Source organism: Pseudophryne corroboree, chromosome 6, assembly GCF_028390025.1.
Source record: "Pseudophryne corroboree isolate aPseCor3 chromosome 6, aPseCor3.hap2, whole genome shotgun sequence".
In the NCBI taxonomy this organism is placed as follows: Eukaryota; Metazoa; Chordata; class Amphibia; order Anura; family Myobatrachidae; genus Pseudophryne; species Pseudophryne corroboree.
This window is the reverse complement of record NC_086449.1, coordinates 353,612,280-353,637,047: the sequence shown is the minus strand read 5'-3', so window position 1 is coordinate 353,637,047 and position 24,768 is coordinate 353,612,280. Positions and strand designations below refer to the sequence as shown.

The following is a 24,768-nucleotide window of genomic DNA, read 5'->3' as shown; positions in this document are numbered from 1 at the left end:
GGAGGACATCGCGCCCTCTCAAGATACGAATGGGAGAACACATGAGGAATATAAAGAAAGGACTGGAGACACATTCTTTGTCTCTCCACTTTAGAAATAATCATGACTCATTCATTTCAGGAATCACCGGCTTTTATGGGATAAGACATGTTCAAGGCACACTGAGAAATAGGGACACAGCAAGTGCGCTAGCAAAAATGGAAATGAGCTGTATATTTAATTATAACACCCTTACTGCAAATGGACTAAACTGTGACTTTGAACTCAAGTGGTTTCTATAAAATCTTTATTAGTCCAGAATTATCTTTGGGTGTATGTCTATTTTTGTTTATGTCTTGTATAGACATTTGTATATGATTTATATATGTTTATCACCATTTTTTTAATACCAATATTGATTCGGTGTATTGCCGCAAGACTTATGAAAATTATGACCACTCATCTTAATTTACATTTTTAATTTACATTTTAATTTACTTTTGGATCACATGATGCATACAGTTTAATTAGTATACAGTTTAATTAATGTCAGCAGTGTTATCCTGTCTGGAATTATGAGTATGACAAGAAACTGACGTTTTGATCTTTTTTAGAAATTGATGTAAACAAACTACGTATCCCATGATGCCTTCCGTTCTGGGGCATACATGTCATGCTATCAGGACAGGATATCCTGTCTGTATTGTTTGAACTACATTGCTGGCACCGTTTGGACTACATCTCCCACGATCCTCAGCGAATATCGTCACTTCCGCCCGTTTGCGCAACGTCACTTCCGGGAACCACACGTATTGAACTACACAGGGGACCCAGAAACGGACTACGTTTCCCATCAACCATGGCGGTCATACACTTCCGGACAGCGCGATTAAGTTGCTGTTTAAGTATTTAATGCTGCTTAGAAGCGCGGTTTATATTAGGTTGTGCAATATTGTTGATTTAGTTCACTTAATTCTGTATTAAGCCTGTGTGTAGATTTTGGATGAGATTTATATGTTTTTATAGTAATTGGATGATATCATTTCCTGCTGTGATTTTATTGGCTACTCCTACTTTAAATATATTGCTCCTGCACACTCCACATTATCTTGATAAAGGTCACATGACCAAAACGCGTTGATACTGCCATCAGGAGTGTGAGTAGCCAGGATTATCTTTTAACTTATGTAATTTTTCTTATTTTCATTTTTTCTATTTTTTTGGATTTTTTTATCCTTTATCATTGTGGATGGTTTTCTGCCGTGGACTATCCTTTTAAGACTGTTGTATACCAATAAATCTGTTTTTACGAGTAAAACCTGTGGATACATGGTAACTTGGTGGATAAGAATTGGAAAAGGGATATCTCACTGATCGTCTAGAAAAGATACCTTGATACCATTTCCAAGTGTGAGTCAGGGTACGAGATGTATATGGTCATTTCACATTCAAAGATACCGTGATGTGTTTGATTTCTGCACTGTTCCTGTGAGTGTAGCGGTACGCATCCTTCTGTGATTAGTTTCCCTCTTGGGCTCCACATTTTCACACACGTATTTGTGGATATAGGAGTGTCCAAAAAGATACCTTGATGTGTAGATACCATTCCCTATTTGTGTGAGTGGGGGTATGCTCTAGTTGAATTATTTTTGTTAGATCTACCAACTGACCTCAGAACCTACTACACATCTTTTCCATTTATTTCCATTCCTTCCTGAGAATACGAGCTGCATGGTTGGAGACCCATGTATTTGAACCACAGCGCCTTGAAAGATACCTTGATAGGAGTCACCATATACCCTGCAGAGAGTTTGGGTACGCTATGTGGTTTCACCCCAAAGATACCTAGATGTGTCTATAGTCTGCATTTCTCCTGTGAGTCTTGGGGTACGTGTCCCGTTCAGTTCTAGTTTTGGATATACCTATTTTTTCACCTTTTACACCCTATGGTGCATTGATAGAACACCAAAAGAAAGGAGTCAGAGTACACTCTTTTGAGCACATGTTAATTTTTTTCTACGTTTGGATACGAGCTGGTCTGAATGCCCTATTGACACATATGTGAAGTGACCTAATAAAACGTACATAATACTTTTTTATTATTTATTTTTTTCACGTCAAACATTGAGCACACTAATTATCTGGCTGGAGAACGGACCGATGAATCCTAAATCTTTGAAAGATACCTTTATAGGAGTCACCATACGTCGTGCAGTGTGAGTTTGGGTACGCTGTGTGTCATACCCCAAAGATACCTAGATGTGTTCATAACCTGCATCTTCTGTGTGAGTTTCAGGGTACGCTCCCAACCACACTAACCTTCACTTATTCTACTTCTGTTTTTACACTCTGTGGTGAATTGAACACTAGATATTTGGGAAGAGAAGATAAAGATACCTCTATGAACATATATTCATGCTAGGTACAGGAAGACTCGATGCGTACCATACTCAAAGAGTCGTGATATGTCCCTCGTATAAAGGTATCTTTGATTTCTTAGTTCATTTTTCTTTTTTCTCCCACTTCTCCGAGGTAGAAAGTTCTTATCCTCGCGGTTGGAGAAAGGAAAAAATGGGACAGAGGAGCAACTGATAGTGTAGTAAGTTCGTGAAGGCAGGAGATCACTGGATAAAAATAAATGATGGAGTATATTCAACGTGGCTCTAGGGGTTAGTAATCCGGAATTTTCATCCTTTCTACAGGTAATGGTGCAGGAGTGGAGGTGCTCAGAATGGATGGTGATTTAACGCGTACCGTACTCACGTTAAGTCAGGGTCGGTCTTGCATGTAAAGGTATCTTTGATCCTTCGTTAATCGTCCTTCTTCTTTCTTCCTCTTGTCACAGAGATAGCGCTGGATCGGTGTTTTATTCTCAGCGGTGAGGAAAAAAGAGAACGACTGATAGTGTAGTACGTACGTAACAACACATGGTCATATAACTGTTAGAATGAGGAGTGACCTTTATGCTAAACTGATAACTTGGTGCGTACCATACTCACATCCATACAAGGAAGGAAAAAGTGCATAAAGGTATCTTTCCCTTGGACTGGTATTTTTTATAAATCCAGTTATATCACTTAGAGTCACTCACACTTAAACGAGACAGATGATACATGAGACTTTCCTGTCGAAACGCGTTGGTGTGAGGGCCAGGACCACCAGTGATCAATCAGGACGGTATTAACTAAGGTGAGGATAATCCGGACTCTTTTACATCTTGCACTCATCTTTGCAAAAACCTCCCCTGTTTTGACCACGGGTCCTTTGCCAGTTTTTTTTTTATTTGTTGTGTTCAATAAATATATTTTTTTGTGTGTTAATACTTCATCTCTGAATTATTGACACTCAGCTTTCCTCCCCACACGTACACCGCCACCCACGAGAGGAGTGGAATTGGGGACCCGGGACATCTAGGACCATCCCAAAGATACCTTTATATACAGGTCTCAACACTTGAGTGTGAGTTGGGTACGCCCATTTCTCATGTATCATCTGTCTCGTTTAAGTGTGAGTGACTCTAAGTGATATAACTGGATTTATAAAAATACCAGTCCAAGGGAAAGATACCTTTATGCACTTTTTCCTTCCTTGTATGGATGTGAGTATGGTACGCACCAAGTTATCAGTTTAGCATAAAGGTCACTCCTCATTCTAACAGTTATATGACCACGTGTTGTTACGTACGTACTACACTATCAGTCGTTCTCTTTTTTCCTCACTGCTGAGAATAAAACACCGATCCAGCGCTATCTCTGTGACAAGAGGAAGAAAGAAGAAGGACGATTAACGAAGGATCAAAGATACCTTTACATGCAAGACCGACCCTGACTTAACGTGAGTACGGTACGCGTTAAATCACCATCCATTCTGAGCACCTCCACTCCTGCACCATTACCTGTAGAAAGGATGAAAATTCCGGATTACTAACCCCTAGAGCCACGTTGAATATACTCCATCACTTATTTTTATCCAGTGATCTCCTGCCTTCACGAACTTACTACACTATCAGTTGCTCCTCTGTCCCATTTTTTCCTTTCTCCAACCGCGAGGATTAGAACTTTCTACCTCGGAGAAGTGGGAGAAAAAAGAAAAATGAGCTAAGAAATCAAAGATACCTTTATACGAGGGACATATCACGACTCTATGTGAGTATGGTACGCATCGAGTCTTCCTGTACCTAGCACTTCCGTTTTGAAAAAGAACTGAAGCAGAGACCAGAACTTTGTCTTAGACTGATTGATTGAGAACTTACATTACTCCATTACTGTTTATTGTTGTTGGATGAGCGCAGAAGGGATTCCTCATTTTCTTGTGCATTATTGTTCCAGGGTGATTGAGTGATCACCCGTGGGTTTCCCCACTGCAGCTCTCTGAGGCGCAGCAGTCCTCTATCGTCCCTTTTTTTTAGATATATTCATGCTATTTTGTGTGAGTCTCGGTACGCTGAAGTCAAGTTTGATTTAGAGACAATTGATATAGAGACGATCTATTTATTAAAAAAAAAAAAAAGGACGATCTACACATTGGTGGTTGTTTTTGTTTTTATTTCCACATTTTGGAGGCAACGGATCAGAGAGCACCTTCCAGAGGAATCGTAAGAAGGGATATCAACATTCAAAAGATAAAAGGGACGTATACCTTTATGTTGCGCTGAGTGTGTAAAGAGGGCTTAAACTTTTTGTATGGTATTTCTTGTTTTTAATGCGGTGACATTTATCTAAGTCTGTAACATCTTGGCTGCATTGCGCCTTTTTGGTTAACTCTCCAAACCCAACCAAATTTGTTTTTACAAGTACCAGGGTGTTATAGAATGGGAGGGGAGCAACATATTACATTAGGTTTGAGGACTTAATATTGAATTATACAGCGTTGTGATTGTGTATACTGTATACAATACTTATAGGCACGTGGTGTGGACTGGCAAATCCCTTTGGGTCCCTCTGACAGACATTAGTGTAGGTCTGTCCCCATTGGCTCCCCGGTGTGGAAGTGGTGTGTTTGTACAAGAGTGTACCCTGTCTGGAGAAAGTTCTTCCCCAGAGGAACCCAATTTGAATGAACAAGAGTGTTCTGAGCCTGTGTGGGTGAGAAAACTGCAGAATAATGGGCCTAATTCTGAGTTGATCGCAGCAGCAAATTTGTTAGTATTTGGGCAATACCATGTGTACTGCAGGGGAAACAGATATAACATGTGCAGAGAGAGAGATTTGGGTGGGGTGTATTCAAACTGAAATCTAAATTGCAGTGTAAAAATAAAGCAGCCAGTATTTACCCTGCAGAAACAAAATAACCCACCCAAATCTAACTCTCTCTGCAAATGTTTTATCTGCCCCCCCTGCAGTGCACATGGTTTTGCCCAATTGCTAACAAACTTGCTGCTGCGATCAACTCAGAATTACCCCCAATATGTCTAATCTTGCAAAGAAATTTTCTGAGTCTGAACAGCAGACAAAGTATTGGAGACAGTCTCTGGAGGATGCACTGTTTGCTGACTCTCCACGTCATCCACTCGGGATCCCTCCAATTCCCAAAAAAGGTCTCTGGCGCAGATTATGCAAAGGGACACTGACATAGATTCCGACACTGGGGATTTGAGAGGGGTCGACCCCAAACTGGCTAAGAGCATTCAGTGTATGATATTCGCTATAAAAGAGGTGTTGGAAATTACTGACACAACACCTACACCTGAGGAAAAAGATTATTTTAAATTAAATAAAAAACAGGTGGTGACTTTTCCTCCATCTAAGGATTTAAATGCATTCTTTGAAGAATCCTGGTCTAACCCGGAAAAGAAGTTTGCTGTCCCTAGAAGGTTGCGTGTAGCGTACCCTTTCCCTGAAGAGGACAAGCGTAAGTGGGAGTCACCCCAATGGTAGACACCTCAGTCTCTAGGCTGTTGAAGAAAATCATTTTGCCTGCCCCAGGGTCAGCTTCCTTAAAAGAACCTGCTGACCGCAAGTTAGAGACGACTTTGAAGTCTATTTATATAGCTACGGGTACATTACTCAGGCCCACAATTGCTTCTGCGTGGGTAGGTAACAGTGGAAAAATTGGCAGACAACTTGATTGTTAATATTGACACTGTTGATAAGGAGGATATGCTTATAATTTTAGGTCATATAAAAGATTCTGCAGGTTACATAGTTGAGGCTATGAAGGACGTTGGCTTAATGGGCTCAAGAGCCTCTGCTATGACAATTTCAGCTTGCAGGGCGCTCTGGATCCGCCAATGGAATGCTGACGCAGAATCCAAAAGAAATATTGAGGCGCTCCCCTACAATGGTGAGGCACTTTTTGGTGAAAAGCTGGATGCCATGATATCAACTACTACATCTGGCAAATCAGCATTTCTGCCGTCGGCAGCTGCACCGCCTAAAAAAGTATATCATTCTCATACTATGCAGTCCTTTCGGCCCAACAAGTACAAAAAGGCAAAGGGTACTCCCGTCTTTGCAGGAAGAGGTAGGAAATCGACAACACCATCAGGCTCGCAGGAGCAGAAGTCAACAACTACTTCTGCCAAAACCACAGCATGACGCTGGGGCTCCCCTGCGGGAGTGCGATCGGGTGGGGGCACGTCTTCTGTTCTTCAGCCAGGTCTGGGTTCACTCAGATCTGAAACCTTGGATATTACAAATGGTATCCCAAGGTTACAAGCTAGAATTTCAAGACCTTCCCCCATGCCGATTTTTCAAATCAGCCTTGTCAGTTTCTGCTCAGGACAGAAATTAGTTCAAGACAAAGTAATTTCCTTGGTTCCTGCCGAACAACAGGAACCAAGAGCAGGGGATATTATTCAAGCCTGTTCGTAGTGCCGAAGCCGGATGGTTCGGGCAGGCCGATTTTAAACCTAAAAACTATGAATCTTTATTTAAAAAGATTCAAATTCAAGATAGAGTCCCTGAGAGCGGTGATCTCCAGCTTGGAGGGAAAGGAATTCCTGGTGTCAGTGGACATCAAGGATGCTTATTTGCATGTTCCCATTTTTCCTCCGCATCAAGCATACCTGAGGGTTTGCGGTTCAAGACTCTCACTACCAGTTCCAGACGTTACCTTTCGGGCTCTCCACGGCTCAGAGAATATTCACCAAGGTAATGGCAGAGATGATGGTTCTCCTTCGCAAGAAAGGAGTCAACATAATTTCTTACTTGGACGATCTCCTCATAAAGGTGAGATCAAGCGAGAAGTTGGTCCAGGACATAACACTATCCCTGACGGTACTGCAAAAGCACGGTTGGATCATCAACTTCCAAAAATCACAATTGGAACAGACAATGAGGTTATCATTTCTGGGAATGATACTGGACACCGAAGAAAAGAGAGTATTTCTACCGGTGGAAAAGGCTGAGGAGAGCCAGAGCATGGTCAGACAAATTTTGAGACCAAAACGTGTATCCATTCATCAGTGCATTCGCCTGCTGGGGAAGATGGTAGCGGCTTACGAGGCTATACAATATGGCCGATTCTATGCCAGTGTTTTCCAATGGTACCTACTGGACAAGTGGTCTGGATCGCATCTGCATCAACGGATAACTTTATCTGCGAAAGCCAGAATTTCGCTCCTGTGGTGGCTACAAAGTTCTCACCTCCTAGCGGGACGCAGGTTCAGGAATCAGACTTGGATCCTGGTGACCACAGTTGCAAGCCTCAGAGGTTGGAAAGTAGTCACACAAGGGGAAAGCTTCCAAGGAAGATGGTCAAATCAAAAAGTACTCCTTCACATAAACATTCTGGAACTGATCCAGTCAGACAATGTAATGGCAGTAGCTTACATAAACCGACAGGGCGGAACAAAAAGCAGAGCGGCAATGGCAGAGGTGACAAAAATTCTCCTCTGGGCAGAGAGATATGCAACAGCTCGGTCGGCAATCTTCATTCCGGGAGTGGACAACTGGGAAGCGGACTTCCTCAGCAGACACAATCTCCATCCAGGAGAGTGGGGCCTCCACCCAGAGGTCTTTGCGGAGGTAGCAAATCGTTGGGGTGTTCAAGTAGATATGATGGCATCATGTCTCAACAAGAAGCTTCAAAAATATTGTTCCAGGTCGAGAGACCCACAAGCAATAGCAGTGGATGCTCTGGTAACCCAGTGGGTGTACCAGTCAGTATCTGTTCCCTCCACTTCCGCTAATACCAAAAGTTCTCAAGATCATCGGAAGAACAGGTGTTCGAGCAATTCTCATTGCTCCAGACTGGCCAAGGAGGGCTTGGTATCCAGATCTTCAGGAGTTATTACTGGAAGATCCTCAGCCTCTTCCTCTTCGCAAGGACCTGCTTCAGCAGGGGCCGTTTGTTTATCAAGACTTACCGCGGCTGCGTTGGACGGCATGGCTGTTGAGCGCCAGATCCTAGCCCGTAAGGGTATTCCCAATGAAGTCATTCCCATACTTATTCTGGCCAGGAAAGGGGTAACGTTCAAACATTACCATCGTATTTGGAGAAAATATATATCTTGGTGTGAATCCAAGAAGTCTCCTGCGGAGGAGTTTAAATTAGGACATTTTCTCCTATTTCTACAGGCGGGTGTGGATGCTGGCTTGAGATTAGGGTCTATCAAGGTCCAAATTTCGGCCATGTCCATTTTCTTTCAGAAACAGTTGGCTTCCCTTCCTGAGGTCGTCTTGTTCATGAAGGGGGTTCTGCGCATCCAACCTCCCTTTGTGCCTCCTGCGGCACCATGGGATCTTAATGTGATATTGCAGTTCCTTAAATCGGACTGGTTTGAGCCTCTACAAGAGGTAGAGTTGAAGTTTCTCACTTGGAAAGTGGTCATGCTGTTGGCCTTGGCCTCAGGCAGACGAGTGTCTGAATTAGGGGCTCTGTCACACAAGAGTCCTTATTTGATTTTTCATGAAGATAGAGCTGAACTGCGGACGCGTCAGCATTTTCTTCCAAAGGTTGGGTCTTATTTCCATATCAACCAACCTGTGGTGGTGCCAGTGGCTTCTGACACCTCAGCCGTTTCAAAGTCCTTAGATGTCGTCAGAGTGTTGGGGACTTATGTTGCAAGAACGGCTCGGATAAGGAAAACAGAATCTGTTTGTCCTCTATGACCCCAACAAGATTGGGGGTCCTGCTTCTAAGCAGATTATTGCTCGCTGGATCAGAGGTACCATTCAGCACGCTTATTCCACGGCAGGATTGCCGTTACAGAGTTTGGAAAAGGCCCACTCTACAAAAGGAAGGTGGGTTCTTCCTGGGCGGCTGCCCGGGGTGTCTCGGCGTTGCAAATTTGCAAAGCAGCTACTTGGCAAGTTTGCCAAGTTTTACAGGTTTGACACCTTGGCTGCTGAAGACCTTCAGTTTGGTCAGTCAGTTCTGCAGGAACATTAGCACTTTCCCGCCCATACTGGGAGCTTTGAAACATCCCCATGGTACTAAAATGGACCCCAGCATCCTCTAGGACGTAAGAGAAAACAGGATTTTAATTACCTACTGGTAAATCCTTTTCTCGTAGTCCGCAGAGGATGCTGGGCGCCGCCCAGTGCTCATTTTTCCTGCAAATTACGTTTGTCTTTTTACACAGGTTATCATGTGTTAAGATGTTTTACAGCAGTTGCTGTTACGTTAAGCATGCACATTAGCATGGGTTATGTTGAAGGCCATGTTTGGCAGCATGTTTGTTGTATGGTGTGAGCTGGTGTGAATCTCACCACTAGTTTAATATAAATTCTTCTCTCAAAGATGTCCGTCTCCTCGGGCACAGTTCCTATACTGAGGTCTGGAGGAAGGGCATAGAGGGAGAAGCCAGTTCACACTGTTGAAAATAAGATTTTACTTACCGGTAAATCTATTTCTTGTAGTCCGTAGTGGATGCTGGGTACTCCGTAAGGACCATGGGGAATAGACGGGCTCCGCAGGAGACATGGGCACTTTAAGAAAGAATTTAGATTCTGGTGTGCTCTGGCTCCTCCCTCTATGTCCCTCCTCCAGACCTCAGTTAGAGAAACCGTGCCCGGAAGAGCTGACAGTACAGTACAAGGAAAGGATTTTGGTAATCCAGGGCAAGATACATACCAGCCACACCAATCACACCGTATAACTTGTGATAAACTTACCCAGTCAACAGTATGAACAACAACAGAGCATCAGTTCAACCCTGACGCAACAATAACATAGCCCTTATTGCAGCAATAACTATATACAAGTCATGCAGAAGAAGTCCGCACTTGGGACGGGCGCCCAGCATCCACTACGGACTACGAGAAATAGATTTACCGGTAAGTAAAATCTTATTTTCTCCAACGTCCTAGTGGATGCTGGGGACTCCGTAAGGACCATGGGGATTATACCAAAGCTCCCAAACGGGCGGGAGAGTGCGGATGACTCTGCAGCACCGAGTGAGCAAACACAAGGTCCTCCTCAGCCAGGGTATCAAACTTGTAGAACTTTGCAAAAGTGTTTGAACCTGACCAAGTAGCCGCTCGGCACAGCTGTAATGCCGAGACCCCTCGGGCAGCCGCCCAAGAAGAGCCCACCTTCCTAGTGGAATGGGCCTTAACTGATTTTGGCAGCGGCAATCCAGCCGCAGAATGAGCCTGCTGAATCGTGTTACAGATCCAGCGAGCAATAGTTTGCTTTGAAGCAGGAGCACCAAGCTTGTTGGAAGCATACAGGATAAACAAAGACTCTGTTTTCCTGACCCTAGCCGTTCTGGCTACATAAACCTTCAAAGCCCTGACCACATCAAGCAACTCGGAATCCTCCAAGTCAGTAGTAGCCACAGGCACCACAATAGGTTGGTTTATATGAAAGGATGAAACCACTTTCGGCAGAAATTGTGGGCGGGTCCGCAATTCTGCTCTATCCGCATGGAAAACCAGATAAGGGCTTTTATGTGACAAAGCCGCCACTTCTGACACACGCCTAGCTGAAGCCAAGGCTAGTAGCATGACCACCTTCCACGTGAGATATTTAAATTCCACCGTTTTGAGTGGTTCACACCAGTGTGATTTCAGGAAACTCAACACCACATTAAGATCCCAAGGTGCCACTGGAGGCACAAAAGGCGGCTGAATGTGCAGCACTCCATTTACAAACATCTGAACTTCAGGCAGAGAAGCCAGTTCTTTTTGAAAGAAAATGGATAGGGACGAAATCAGGACCTTAATGGAACCCAATTTTAGGCCCAAAGTCACTCCCGACTGTAGGTAGTGAAGGAAACGGTCCAGCTGGAATTCCTCCGTAGGGGCATTCCTGGCCTCACACCAAGCAGCATATTTTCGCCATATACGGTGATAATGTTGAGCCGTCACGTCCTTCCTAGCCTTTATCAGCGTAGGAATGACCTCATCCGGAATGCCTTTTTCTGCTAGGATCCGACGTTCAAGCGCCATGCCGTCAAACGCAGCCGCGGTAAGTCTTGGAACAGACAGGGCCCCTGTTGCAACAAGTCCTGTCTTAGAGGCAGAGGCCACGGGTCCTCTGTGAGCATTTCTTGCAGATCTGGATACCAAGTCCTTCTTGGCCAATCCGGAACAATGAGTATTGTTCTCACTCCTCTTTTTCTTATGATTCTCAGCACCTTGGGTATGAGAGGAAGAGGAGGAAATACATAGACCGACTGGAACACCCACGGCGTCACCAGTGCGTCCACAGCTATCGCCTGAGGGTCTCTTGACCTGGCGCAATACTTCTGTAGCTTTTTGTTGAGGCGGGAGGCCATCATGCCTACCTGTGGCAGTTCCCACCGACTTGCAATCTGCGTGAAGACTTCTTGATGAAGTCCCCACTCTTCCAGGTGGAGGTCGTGTCTGCTGAGGAAGTCTGCTTCCCAGTTGTCCACTCCCGGAATGAACACTGCTGACAGTGCGCTTACGTGATTCTCCGCCCAGCGAAGAATTCTGGTGGCTTCTACCATCGCCACCCTGCTCCTTGTGCCGCCTTGGCGGTTTACATGAGCCACTGCGGTGATGTTGTCTGACTGAATCAGAACCGGTTGGTCGCGAAGCAGGGGCTCCGCTTGACGTAGGGCGTTGTATATGGCCCTTAGTTCCAGGATGTTGATGTGAAGGCAAGTCTCCTGACTTGACCACAGACCTTGGAAATTTCTTCCCTGTGTGACTGCCCCCCACCCTCGGAGGCTTGCATCCGTGGTCACCAGGACCCAGTCCTGAATGCCGAATCTGCGGCCCTCCAGAAGGTGAGCACTCTGCAGCCACCACAGGAGAGACACCCTGGCCCTGGGGGATAGGGTGATTAACCGATGCATCTGAAGATGTGATCCGGACCATTTGTCCAGTAGATCCCATTGAAAGGTCCTCGCATGGAACCTGCCGAAGGGAATGGCCTCGTATGATGCCACCATCTTTCCCAGGACTCGCGTGCAGTGATGCACCGACACCTGTTTTGGTTTTAATAGGTTTCTGACCAGTGTCATGAGTTCCTGAGCCTTCTCCATCGGGAGATAAACCCTCCTTTGGTCTGTGTCCAGAATCATGCCCAGGAAAGGCAGACGAGTCGTAGGAATCAACTGCGACTTTGGAATATTTAGAATCCAGCCGTGTTGGCGTTACACTTCCAGAGAAAGTGATACGCTATTCAGCAACTGCTCTCTTAATCTCGCTTTTATGAGGAGATCGTTCAAGTACTGGATAATTGTGACACCTTGCTTCCGCAGGAGCACCATCATTTCCGTCATTACCTTGGTGAAGATTCTCGGGGCCGTGGGGAGACCAAACGGCGTCGTCTGCAATTGGTAATGACAATCCTGTACCGCAAATCTGAGGTACGCCTGATGAGGTGGATAAATGGGGACATGAAGGTATGCATCCTTTATGTCCAGAGACACCATAAAATCTCCCCCTTTCAGGCTTGCAATGACCGCTCTTAGCGATTCCATCTTGAACTTGAACCTTTTTAGGTATATGTTCAGGGATTTTAAATTCAATATGGGTCTGCCCGAACCGTCCGGTTTCGGGACTAAAACATGGTCGAATAATAACCCCCTCCTTGTTGAAGGAGGGGAACCTTGACCAGCACCTTTTGAAGATACAATTTGTGAATTGCAGTTAACACCATTTCCCTCTCGTGGGGGGAAGCCGGCAGGGCAGTCTGTGAGGGACATCTCCTCAAAGTCCAGCTTGTAACCCTGAGACACAATATCAATTGCCCAGGAAACCAACAGGGAGTGAACCCACTTGTGGCTGAAATTACGAAGACGTGCCCCCACCGGGCCTAGCTCCGCCTGTGGAGCCCCAGCGACATGCGGTGGATTTTGTAGAGGCCGGGGAGGACTTCTGTTCCTGGGAACTAGCTGTGTTGTGCAGCTTCTTTCCCCTGCCCCTGCCTCTGGCAAGAAAGGACGCACCTCAGACTTTCTTGTTTCTTTGTGATCGAAAGGCTGCATTTGATAATGTCGTGCTTTCCTAGGCTGTGCAGGAATATAAGGCAAAAGATCAGAATTACCAGCTATAGCTGTGGAGACCAGGTCCGAGCTCCCTTCTCCACACAATCCTCAGCCTTCCATATGCCTCTTAAGTCAACATCACCTGTCCATTGTATATTCTACAGGACACGTCAAGCAGAAATCGACAAAGCGTTGACTCTAGAACCCAGTAGACTAATGTCTCTTTGGGCATGTTTTATATATATAAATCTTAAGACAGCATCTTTAATATATATATATATATATATACACACACACACATACATACATACATACATACATACACACACATACATATACATACACACACATATATACACATACTAGGGTCTCAATCTCTGCTGATAAGGTACCTGACCACGCTGCTACAGCGCTATAAACCCATGCCGACACAATCGCCGGTCTGAGTAGTGTACCAGAATGTGCACGCTATCTGCAGGATCCTTGAGGATAGCTGTTAAGTCAGGGCTACCTTTTGGGCAAACGTGACACCCTAGGGGAAGATTCCCATCGTATCCTGACCCTAGTAGGGAAAGGATACTCCCTGAGAATTCCTTGTGGGAACTGCAGTCTCTTCTCTGGAGATTCCCGCTCTTTTTCATCATGAGAGAAGGGAAATTTACCTCAGCTTTCTTCCCCTTAAACATGTGTACCCTTGTGTCAGGGACAGATGAGTCATCAGTGATATGCAAATCATCTTTTATTACAATAATCATATATTGAATACTTTCCTGCCATTTTGGCTGTAACTTTGCATTATCGTAGTCGACACTGGAGTCCGTGTCTATTATTTTGGATAGTGATCATTGAGATAGACTCTGAAGGTCTCTGCGACATAGGGACAGACACGGGTAGATTCCCTGTCTGTTCTCTAATATTTTGTGCAATAATTTCACCTTAGCACTTAATAACACATATCCAAACAGGTGTCGGCGTTGTCGACGGAGACACCCCTCACACACACACATTTGCTCCATCTTCTCCTTAGGGGAGCCTTCTCAGACATGTCGACACACACGTACCGACACACCACACACTCAGGGAATGCTCATCTGAAGACAATTCCCCCACAAGGCCCTTTTGAGAGACAGAGAGAGAGTATGCCAGGACACACCCCAGCGCTATTAACCCAGGAATAACACAGTAACTTAATGTTAACCCAGTAGCTGCTGTTTACATTGATTTTTGCGCCTAATTATGTGCCCCCCCCCCTCTCTTTTTACCCTCTTCTACCGTGTATCTGCAGGGGAGAGGCTGGGGAGCTTCCTCTCAGCGGTGCTGTGGAGAAAAAACATGGCGCTGGTGAGTGCTGAGGATTAAGGCCCGCCCCCTCGATGGCGGGCTTCTGTCCCGCTTAAATATAAATTTTCTTGGCAGGGGCTCATACATATATACAGTGCCCAACTGTAGATTATGCAAACTTTTGCCAAAGAGGTCCTAATTGCTGCCCAGGGCGCCCCCCCTGCGCCCTGCACCCTTACAGTGACCGGAGTATGTGAGGTGTGTGTGGGAGCAATGGCGCACAGCTGCAGTGCTGTGCGCTACCTCAGTGAAGACTGGAGTCTTCTGCCGCAGATTTCGAAGTCTTCTTGCTTCTTATGCTCACCCGGCTTCTGTCTTCCGGCTCTGCGAGGGGGACGGCGGAGCGGCTCTGGGATCGGACGACGAGGGTGAGATCCTGTGTACGATCCCTCTGGAGCTAATGGTGTCCAGTAGCCTAAGAAGCAGGACCTATCTGCAGAGAGTAGGGCTGCTTCTCTCCCCTCAGTCCCACGATACAGGGAGTCTGTTGCCAGCAGAGCTCCCTGAAAATAAAAAACCTAACAAAATACTTTCTTACAGCAAGCTCAGGAGAGCTCACTGAACAGCACCCAGTTAGTCCGGGCACAGATTCAAACTGAGGTCTGGAGGAGGGACATAGAGGGAGGAGCCAGAGCACACGAGAATCTAAATTCTTTCTTCAAGTGCCCATGTCTCCTGCGGAGCCCGTCTATTCCCCATGGTCCTTACGGAGTCCCCAGCATCCACTAGGACGTTAGAGAAAAGTCTTAAAGTGACCAGGGCTCCTGCGAAACAGTCTATACCCCATGGTACTAAAATGGACCCCAGCATCCTCTACGGACTACGAGAAAAGGATTTACCGGTAGGTAATTAAAATCCTATTTTTGTGGCTCACCAATGGTTTACATCTTGTGGTGAACCCTCTATATTCACTCTTGTGAAGTATTCTCTTGATTGTAGGCTTTGACACATATACACCTACCTCCTGGAGAGTGTTCTTGATCTGGACAACTGTTGTGAAGGGGGTTTTCTTCACCAGGGAAATAATTCTTCCGTCATCCACCACAGTTGTTTTCTGTGGTCTTCCGGGTCTTTTGGTGTTGCTGGTGCGTTCTCTCTTTTTAAGAATGTTCCAAACATTTGATTTGGCCACACCTAATGTTTTTGCCATCTCTGATTGGTTTGTTTTGATTTTTCAGCCTAATGATGGCTTGCTTCACTGATAGTGGCAGCTCTTTTTGGATCTCATATGGAGAGTCGACAGCAACAGATTCCAAATGCAAATGTCACACCTGAAATCTACTCCAGGCCTTTTACCTGCTTAATTGATGATGAACGAACGAACGAGAGAATAGCCCACTCCTGTCCATGAAATAGCTTTTGAGTCGATTGTCCCATTACTTTTGGTCCCTTAAAAAGTGGGAGGCACATATAGAAACCGTTATAATTCCTACACCGTTCACCTGATTTGGATGTAAATACCCTCAAATTAAAGCAGAAAGTCTTCAGTTAAAGCACACAAACCAGGAAAGATAAAGGCCGGAACCACAATCTCTTGGTTAAGGCGAAAAGATGACACCACCTTCCTTAGGTATATGACCAGGGCGAGTTCTAAGAGCTGCCCAGTCACGGTGAAAAAAATCAGAAAGAGTGGACAACAGGACAAAGCGCCTAAGTCAGACACCTTCCTAGAAGAGGCAATAGCCAACAGAAAAATTACCTTAAGCGTAAGGCATTTAAGGTCCACAGACTCAAGAGGTTCAAACGGAGACTCTTGAAGGGCAGTAAGGACAACAGACAGATCCCATGGAGCCACAGGAGGGACATAGGGAGCCTGAATCCTTAGTACGCCCTGAGTGAATGTATGAACATCAGGAATAGATACAATTTTTCGCTGAAACCACACCGACAAGGCAGAAATGTGAAACTTGAGGGAGCCCAGGCGAAGTCCTAAATCCAGGCCTTGTTGCAAAAAAGCCAGAAGTCTGGAAATACTAAACTCGTATGCATCGTAATTCTTTGCAGCACACCAGGTGAAATAAGAAATCCAGACCCTATAATAAATCCGTGCAGAAGCCGGTTTGCGGGCCTTCAACATAGTTTGAATAACCGCCTTAGAAAATCCTTTGGCCCTCAGGAGTGAAGCTTCAAGACCCACGCCGTCAAAGCCAGTCTTGCCAGGTTCTGGTAAAAACAAGGGCCCTGAACGAGGAGGTCTGGGAGTTGAGGAAGTAGAAGTGGACGCTCGATCGAGGGACCCTGCAGGTCTGAGAACCAATGCCGTCTGGGCCACGCTGGAGCGACTAGAAGCAGTATTCCTCCTTCTTGCTTGAACTTCCGTAGTACCCTGGGTAGGAGTGACACTGGAGGGAACACGTATGGCAGCCAAACGTTCCATGGAACTGCCAGTGCGTCCACGAACGCTGCTTGAGGATCCCTTGTCCTTGCTCTGAAAACTGCAACCTTGTGATTGTGTTGAGACGTCATCATATCTACATCTGGTAGACCCCACTTGTCCACAAGGAGTTGGAAGACCTCCGGATGAAGACTCCATTCCCTGGCGTGTACGTCCTGACGACTGAGGAAGTCCGCTTTCCAGTTGAGGACACCCGGAAATAACACTGCAGATAGCGTTCCGCCCATCGAAAAAATTTTTGACACTTCCATCATTGCCATGCGGCTTAGAGTGCCGCTTTGACAATTTATGTACGCCACCGTGGTGGCGTAGTCTGATTGTACTTAAACAGGCCTGTTCTGTATGAAAGGCAGGGCCAGTGTCAACGCATTGAACACTGCCCGCAATTCCAGAATGTTTATCGGGATGAGAGATTCTTCCCTGGTCCACCAACCCTGGAGAGAGTGTTGCTCCAACACCACGCCCCAACCCCGCAGACCCATCGTTAGGAGGACCCAGTTGGAGATCCAGAAGGGACGACCCCTGCTCAATTGCTGGTCCTGTAGCCACCAACTCAATGACAGACTAACCTCCGGAGTCAAGGAGATCATTTGAGACCTGATCGGGTGAGGCATGCCGTCCGGCACTAAAGGATAGTTTACCAGTTTACCAGTATTTAAGAGCCACGAGGATCAATTCAGAAGCAGGTCTCAGACACGAACAATGTGCCGAGATCACCTCTCGCTTTTTAGAACGAGGATACTCGGCAGGCACACTTCGTAAATATCTGGAAAGAGCCACAGGCATATTCTCCGGCACAGTTCCAAAGAAAAAACTGTTGATAGGATGATTTTCCCTATCCAGTATGATGGGAACTCCTCCATGATTAACAAAGTCGTGCACCGTCATTGGACGATTGTATCATCGGATGATGATCTACCATTTAAACGTACTGTAGCACCAATGATGGCGTACCGAAAAGGAGCCAACTTGAAGCAATTATTGATGCGTCCCACGTTGTTTCCTAGTGAATCCACAGGGAAGCCGACAGCCAATACAGTGATGCAGGCCAGGTTGTTTCTCCTGTGGTAGTTGTACTACATGTCGATCTATGCAAACCGGGTCTTCCTTTAATCACCCACATACTGGAAGGGCCGTTAAAATCAGGTATCATCTGTGATTTACCTACTCAAATGTCCGTGCAGATTATGCTATGTTGGGCTAACCACACGGACTTTGAGATCGTATGGCAAACCACAGGTCCTCCATCCATACAACACTACAAACCGGACAGACCGACAAACCGGTGGCCCGGCACTTTCTACAGGCACGACACCAGGTGGCGAGCCTAAAATGTAGGCTTATGGATTGGATACCACCAAGATCCACGGGGGGGGGGGGGGACACAGAACACTAGCCCTTAAATGTCGGGAATGCTATTGGATCCATGCACTGGATACTGTGACCCCGAGAGGTCTCAATGAGGGTAATCCCCTTAATATATTTCTAGAAGTGCTGTTATGGGGTACCCATACAGCAGATTGTGGCTCGTTGGGGCTTTTTGTCTTTGTCTCTGATACAAGTCGCTAGTCCTGGTGGGTGATGACTGTATATCCATGCATCATTTGTGCCAGTATACTACTATGTATATTCCTGCTTGACGCTTTATGTACACTCTTGTGCAACATATTTGGTATATAAATGTTTGTATGCTTTATTTTTCATTATGTATTTTATTTATGTATTTTTTAGTTTTCACTTCATTCTTTTGTTTTTTATTTATTCCTTATTATGATTTTTTTTTTTATATATGCCCTCTGTGTCTAATGTGATTTTTTGAGTAAGTGACTCGCCCTCTCTGTGAACTTACCGGTCTCTGGTTCACCACACACCGAGCTTAGATCGTCATCTCTTATGAGGTTTGAACACTTGTCATTAGGTAGTAATATCTATGGGAGGACTTTAGATGTGCTTTGTGAGTATCCATGCACCACTGCGGGGTTGGCTGATCAGCCATCACCGGATATGTGGTGATTGACAGACATTATTTAGTGAATTGTAGTTGTTGATACTGGTTCCCATAGTTACTGATCTGAAGATATAGTGTCATCTTGTTTGGACAGTTTATTGATAGCCTGCTTGTTGCAGTTTTTATCTGTACCCTCCCCATGTACCCGTTACAGTTAGTATGGCCCACTTCGATAATGATTATAGTGTAGTTTTACATTTATCCGATGTTCAGCTGTCATTTCTCCGCTCAGGGGTGGAGCACTGGACTGTCACGGCGTTTTCCGCCGTTGTGGAACGCACCATCGGGCTACTTCTGCCACTGTGGAACGCACCATGACGCGACTTCCGGGCAGCGGCTCGCATGTCTGCCGCTCGTAGTAGCGGCATGACATAGGGAGGCCGCACGGCTGATAGTAGGTGTGAGCAAATTTCAGCTTTCATGGGTTTTGACCAATGGAGTATGTGTGTACTTGTACAGGTGTATGATGGAAATATTGTGATAATTAAGCTATGAGCGCAGCGTCACTTCCGGTTGGCGCCGTATTTAAATACACTCAGGAGCTGGGGGGATCATGCAGCCACACGCATGATGCCTCCAGTCCTGGGTAAGTGATTGATTATATCATTTTTTTATGTTATTCATGGTTGATTCTGATTGTTAAACCTGAAGGATATTGATGTCAGATTTCCCCTTTTACAGCATTGTGAATATCCACAGAGGTGGCTGCATCTAGGTGCTATGACGATTGTTTACCAGGTAATGTCCCACTGCCCACTTGATTAACCCCTATAGGGCTGGTAACAGTGATGTACTATCTGGTGCTGATGAATGTAGATTGAAGGATTGCCCTAAGTAGGTTTTATGTCCCTTTTTATCACAGCTTGATGGACAGTGATGTCCTTTGTCGTCTGTTTAAATTGTTTTGAAAATATAGCACGAACACTGGTGGATTGACAGTGCGTGACAGGTATGGGCCTTGCGAGTGGATTAGGTGGAGGACTGACACATGGGTGATAACTTTGCATAGTGTACCCCCATGTTAATTGGTGATATTTTTCTATCTGGTGTGGGGTTTCCCCAGGGACCGGTGAGGCATGTGATTTTAATGATGATCATTGTTCTTACAGATATTTGTTTCTTTTTCGTTTACACAACTGAACACTTGATCTGATGTTTCACCGGTCTTGAGAAAGGCCTGTCATCAGGCCGAAACGTCGACATTAAAAATTACGGTGACAGTCGACTGCTTCAAATCGATTGTTTTTCATACTGCGAGTGCGCATCCCCACATTGTGGGCATCATACATACATAAAATATATATATATATATATATACACATACATACATACATACATACACACATACACACATACACACACACACACACACACACACACACACACACACACACACACACACACATAAAAGTAAAATGTTACACATTATTATTAATTTATATGGCACCGCAAGGTGTTCCCAGCATCGCTGGGGATTAACAATACAAGTGTAAATCAATATATAAGTGCGTAAACAGGATCAACGTTGCTGGTGGGAGATATCAGACAGAACAGAGGCACACTGGTTGCAGGGATAGTGCTAGGAGCAGACAACGAGGAAAGAGGGCATTGTCTGTGAGAGCTTGCAGTCTAAAGGGCAGTGTGTAACCAGGAAAGTGACTAGAATCATTGTTCCTTTGAACATCCATATCTATATCACTAATTTGTTTTTGTTTTTTTATTCAAAGTGAACTGATCTATACAATATGCAATTTTAGTCAGAAAACTAAAACTATACATTACCTTGCTATCTTTCATTCCAGCCAGGTGCTGAATGGCCCCAGAGATCCCTACTGCAATATACAGCTCCTGCAAGTAGCAAGACAGCGTGAATTACATGGAACTTAGCTGTACAAGACAGAAACGCATCACAGGCCATCATTTAGATAAAACAAATTTGAGGGGAAATATCTCAAAGAAACTCATTACAAAACAGAGAAACCGTTGCAAGGCTATTATGGATTATGTGCAGTAAGTTCACAGTTACATTATTGTCCTTGCAGTCGAACACATTTCCCAAACTGACTTGTCCCAGACCAGGGTTTACATTGTATATTATAATTCTCTGTTTAAACCAAACTAGCCAAAATCGTTACATACTGTACTAAAGTAGTCATCCACCACTGAATAACACCTTGCTTCCCCCATATAGAACCAGTGCAAGGACGTCCATTGATAGCCCACTGTGCAGTGCAGGAGTTACCAGAAAATTATATATATATATATATATATATATATATATATATATATATATATATATATATATATATATATATATATATATATATATATAGTGTTCACTCTAGGCTGTTTTAGCAGGGCGCCGCACCCTGCCCGTTTAACAGGCAAAACCCGCCCTGCCCCTTTTGCGGCGCCCTGCTAGAACAGCCGCCCGCTCCCTGCCCTCCCGGCGTGTATAGATGCCGTGCGCATGCGCGCGGCATTCATTCACGCATTGGGAGAGGGCTGGGGGAAGCCCAGCACCGACGGAGGTGCTGGGCACGCCCCCAACAGTGACGTCGCCGGCCACAGACGCTCTCTATAGTAGCGTCTGTGGGCCGCACCGCCCCCTAAAAGGACGGCGGCATGGCCACGCCCCCTAATTTGCGTGGCCGCGCCCCCATTTCTGAGGCCGCGCGCACACATGTGCCCCCGGAGTCTGGCGCCCTGCCCCTTTTCACTCCTAGAGTGAACAATATATATATATATGTATATATATATATATATATATATATTCCAAACGGACCGGCACTCCCTCCTGAACTGAATATCTGCTCCGGTGCCCTCCAAAAAAGTCCAGACACGTATGAAGAAATAGGTTCACCTTGACAAAGGGGTAATCTAGCCCCGAAACGTCTGTCTTTTTGTGAAATACACTTGATATTATCTCTAAGCCTCCGAGTGCCGCCCTATTTATATATATATATATATATATATATATATATATATATATATACACACACACACACACACACACATATATATATATATACATACACATATACATACATACACATACATACACATACATATACACACACACACTGAGTCCCCAATACAGGGGTACTTTTTATGTCCACGGAAATAATTTTGCCGCCTTTAGATGCCAGCTTTCAGCTACAGAACACTGAGTTAGAGAATGCTATTGGGCTGCTGACACTAACGGTTCTTATACAAGGTAATGGTGGCTGTAATGGAAGAGCCCCCACCTGAGTTCTGTATGAGGCATGGTAAGGGGTGTGGATTATTAGATCTACACTAAAAAGATCTACAGTCATTAGGTCTACCACTAATGGTAGACATGCATTAGGTTGACAGTCAAAAGGTCGACATAGAATAGGTAGACAGTTCAAAGGGCCGACAGGGTCAAAAGGGTGTTTTGTCACATATCTGCCACAAACAAGCCCCATTAGTGTTCCACGTCACCTCACATGGCTTGCAGCTTCGGGCAAGGTTATTATTCCCAATCATTGTCCACATATGGAAAAATGAGGGGGAGGGGGGGGACAAAACTTGTGTCAACCTTTTGACCTAACTCATGTCTAGCATCAGTGGTCGACCTATTGACTGTACACCTTTTTAGTGTAGATCTATAGACAGGATACCCATAGTATGGGAGCCTCGTTCTCTACACACTGAAGGTTGTGCATAAATGTACTGCACATGCTCCTTTGCCACTCCATAAGGTACACATTTTAAGTACTGGACAGGGCCCCCTTTGTCCCCAGATTAGCTTGAATTCTGTCACATGGATTCAACATGGAGCTGTATATAGTCCTTACATCAGGAGGATTCAATATACAGCCCTCCAGCTGTTGTGGAACTACACATTCCAGCATGCCCTGCCAGTTCTGCTTGGAGGGCATGATGAAAATCAGAATTTACTTACCGATAATTCTATTTCTCGTAGTCCGTAGTGGATGCTGGGGACTCCGTCAGGACCATGGGGAATAGCGGGCTCCGCAGGAGACAGGGCACATCTAAAAAAGCTTTTTAGGTCACATGGTGTGTACTGGCTCCTCCCCCTATGACCCTCCTCCAAGCCTCAGTTAGGTACTGTGCCCGGACGAGCGTACACAATAAGGAAGGATCTTGAATCCCGGGTAAGACTCATACCAGCCACACCAATCACACCGTACAACTTGTGATCTGAACCCAGTTAACAGTATGATAACAAAACGAAGTAGCCTCCGAAAAGATGGCTCACAACAATAGTAATAACCCGATTTTTGTAACAATAACTATGTACAAGCATTGCAGACAATCCGCACTTGGGATGGGCGCCCAGCATCCACTACGGACTACGAGAAATAGAATTATCGGTAAGTAAATTCTTATTTTCTCTAACGTCCTAGTGGATGCTGGGGACTCCGTCAGGACCATGGGGATTATACCAAAGCTCCCAAACGGGCGGGAGAGTGCGGATGACTCTGCAGCACCGAATGAGAGAACTCCAGGTCCTCCTTAGCCAGAGTATCAAAATTTGTAAAATTTTACAAACGTGTTCTCCCCTGACCACGTAGCTGCTCGGCAAAGTTGTAATGCCGAGACTCCTCGGGCAGCCGCCCAGGATGAGCCCACCTTCCTTGTGGAATGGGCATCTACATATTTCGTCTGTGGCAGGCCTGCCACAGAATGTGCAAGCTGAATTGTACTACAAATCCAGCGTGCAATAGACTGCTTAGAAGCATGAGCACCCAGCTTGTTGGGTGTATACAGTATAAACAGCAAGTCAGACTTTCTGACTCCAGCCGTCCTAACTATATATATATATATATATATATATATATATATATATATATATATATATATATATATATATATATATATATATATATTTTTAGGGCCCTGACCACGTCTAGTAACTTGGAGTCCTCCAAGTCCCTAGTAGCCGCAGGCACCACAAGAGGTTGTTTCAGGTGAAAACGCTGACACCCCTTTATGAAGAAACTGGAGACGAGTCCCAGTTCTGTCCCGTTCAAATGGAAAATTTTAATATGGGCTTTTGTAAGACAAAGCCGCCCATTCTGACAATCGCCTGGCCGAGGCCAGGGCTAACAACATGGTCACTTCCCATGTGAGATATTTGTCAACAGCATGGTCACTTTCCATGTGAGATATTTCAAATCCACAGATTTGAGCGGTTCAAACCAATATGATTTTAAGAAATCCCAACACTATGTTGAGATCTCACGGTGCCCCTAGGGGCACAAAAAAGCTGTATATGCAATACATCCTTTACAATCTGGACTTCAGGAACTGAAGTCAATTCTTTCTGGAAGAAAATCTACAGGGCCGAAATTTAAATGTTAATGAACCCCAATTTGAGGTCCAAAACACTCCTGTTTTCAGGAAGTGTAGAAATCGACCTAGTTGAATTTCCGTCGTGGAGCCTTCCTGGCCTCACCCACGCAACATATTTTCACCACATGTGGTGATGACGTTGTGCGGTCACCTCCTTCCTGGCTTTGACCAGGGTAGGTATGACCTCTTATGGAATGCCTTTTCCCCTCAGGATCCGGCATTCAACCGCCATGCCGTCAAACGCAGCCGCGGTAAGTCTTGGAATAGACATGGTACTTGCTGAATCAAGTCCCTTCTTAGCTCCCCAGGCCCTTAGTCCTCTGTGAGCATTTCTTGAAGTTCCGGGTACCAAGT

At 45.2% G+C, this 24,768-nt stretch overlaps 1 protein-coding gene across 1 annotated transcript in view; it reads right to left on the bottom strand.

Moving 5' to 3' along the window:
- The window catches only part of ETFA (electron transfer flavoprotein subunit alpha), a 163,363-nt gene that overhangs the window by 17,159 nt on the left and 121,436 nt on the right, over positions 1 to 24,768 (bottom strand). The window contains exon 10 of the mRNA XM_063926589.1: positions 20,854 to 20,919. Within this exon, the coding sequence (XP_063782659.1) occupies positions 20,854 to 20,919 (66 nt within the window). The remainder of the gene's footprint in view (positions 1 to 20,853; positions 20,920 to 24,768) is intronic.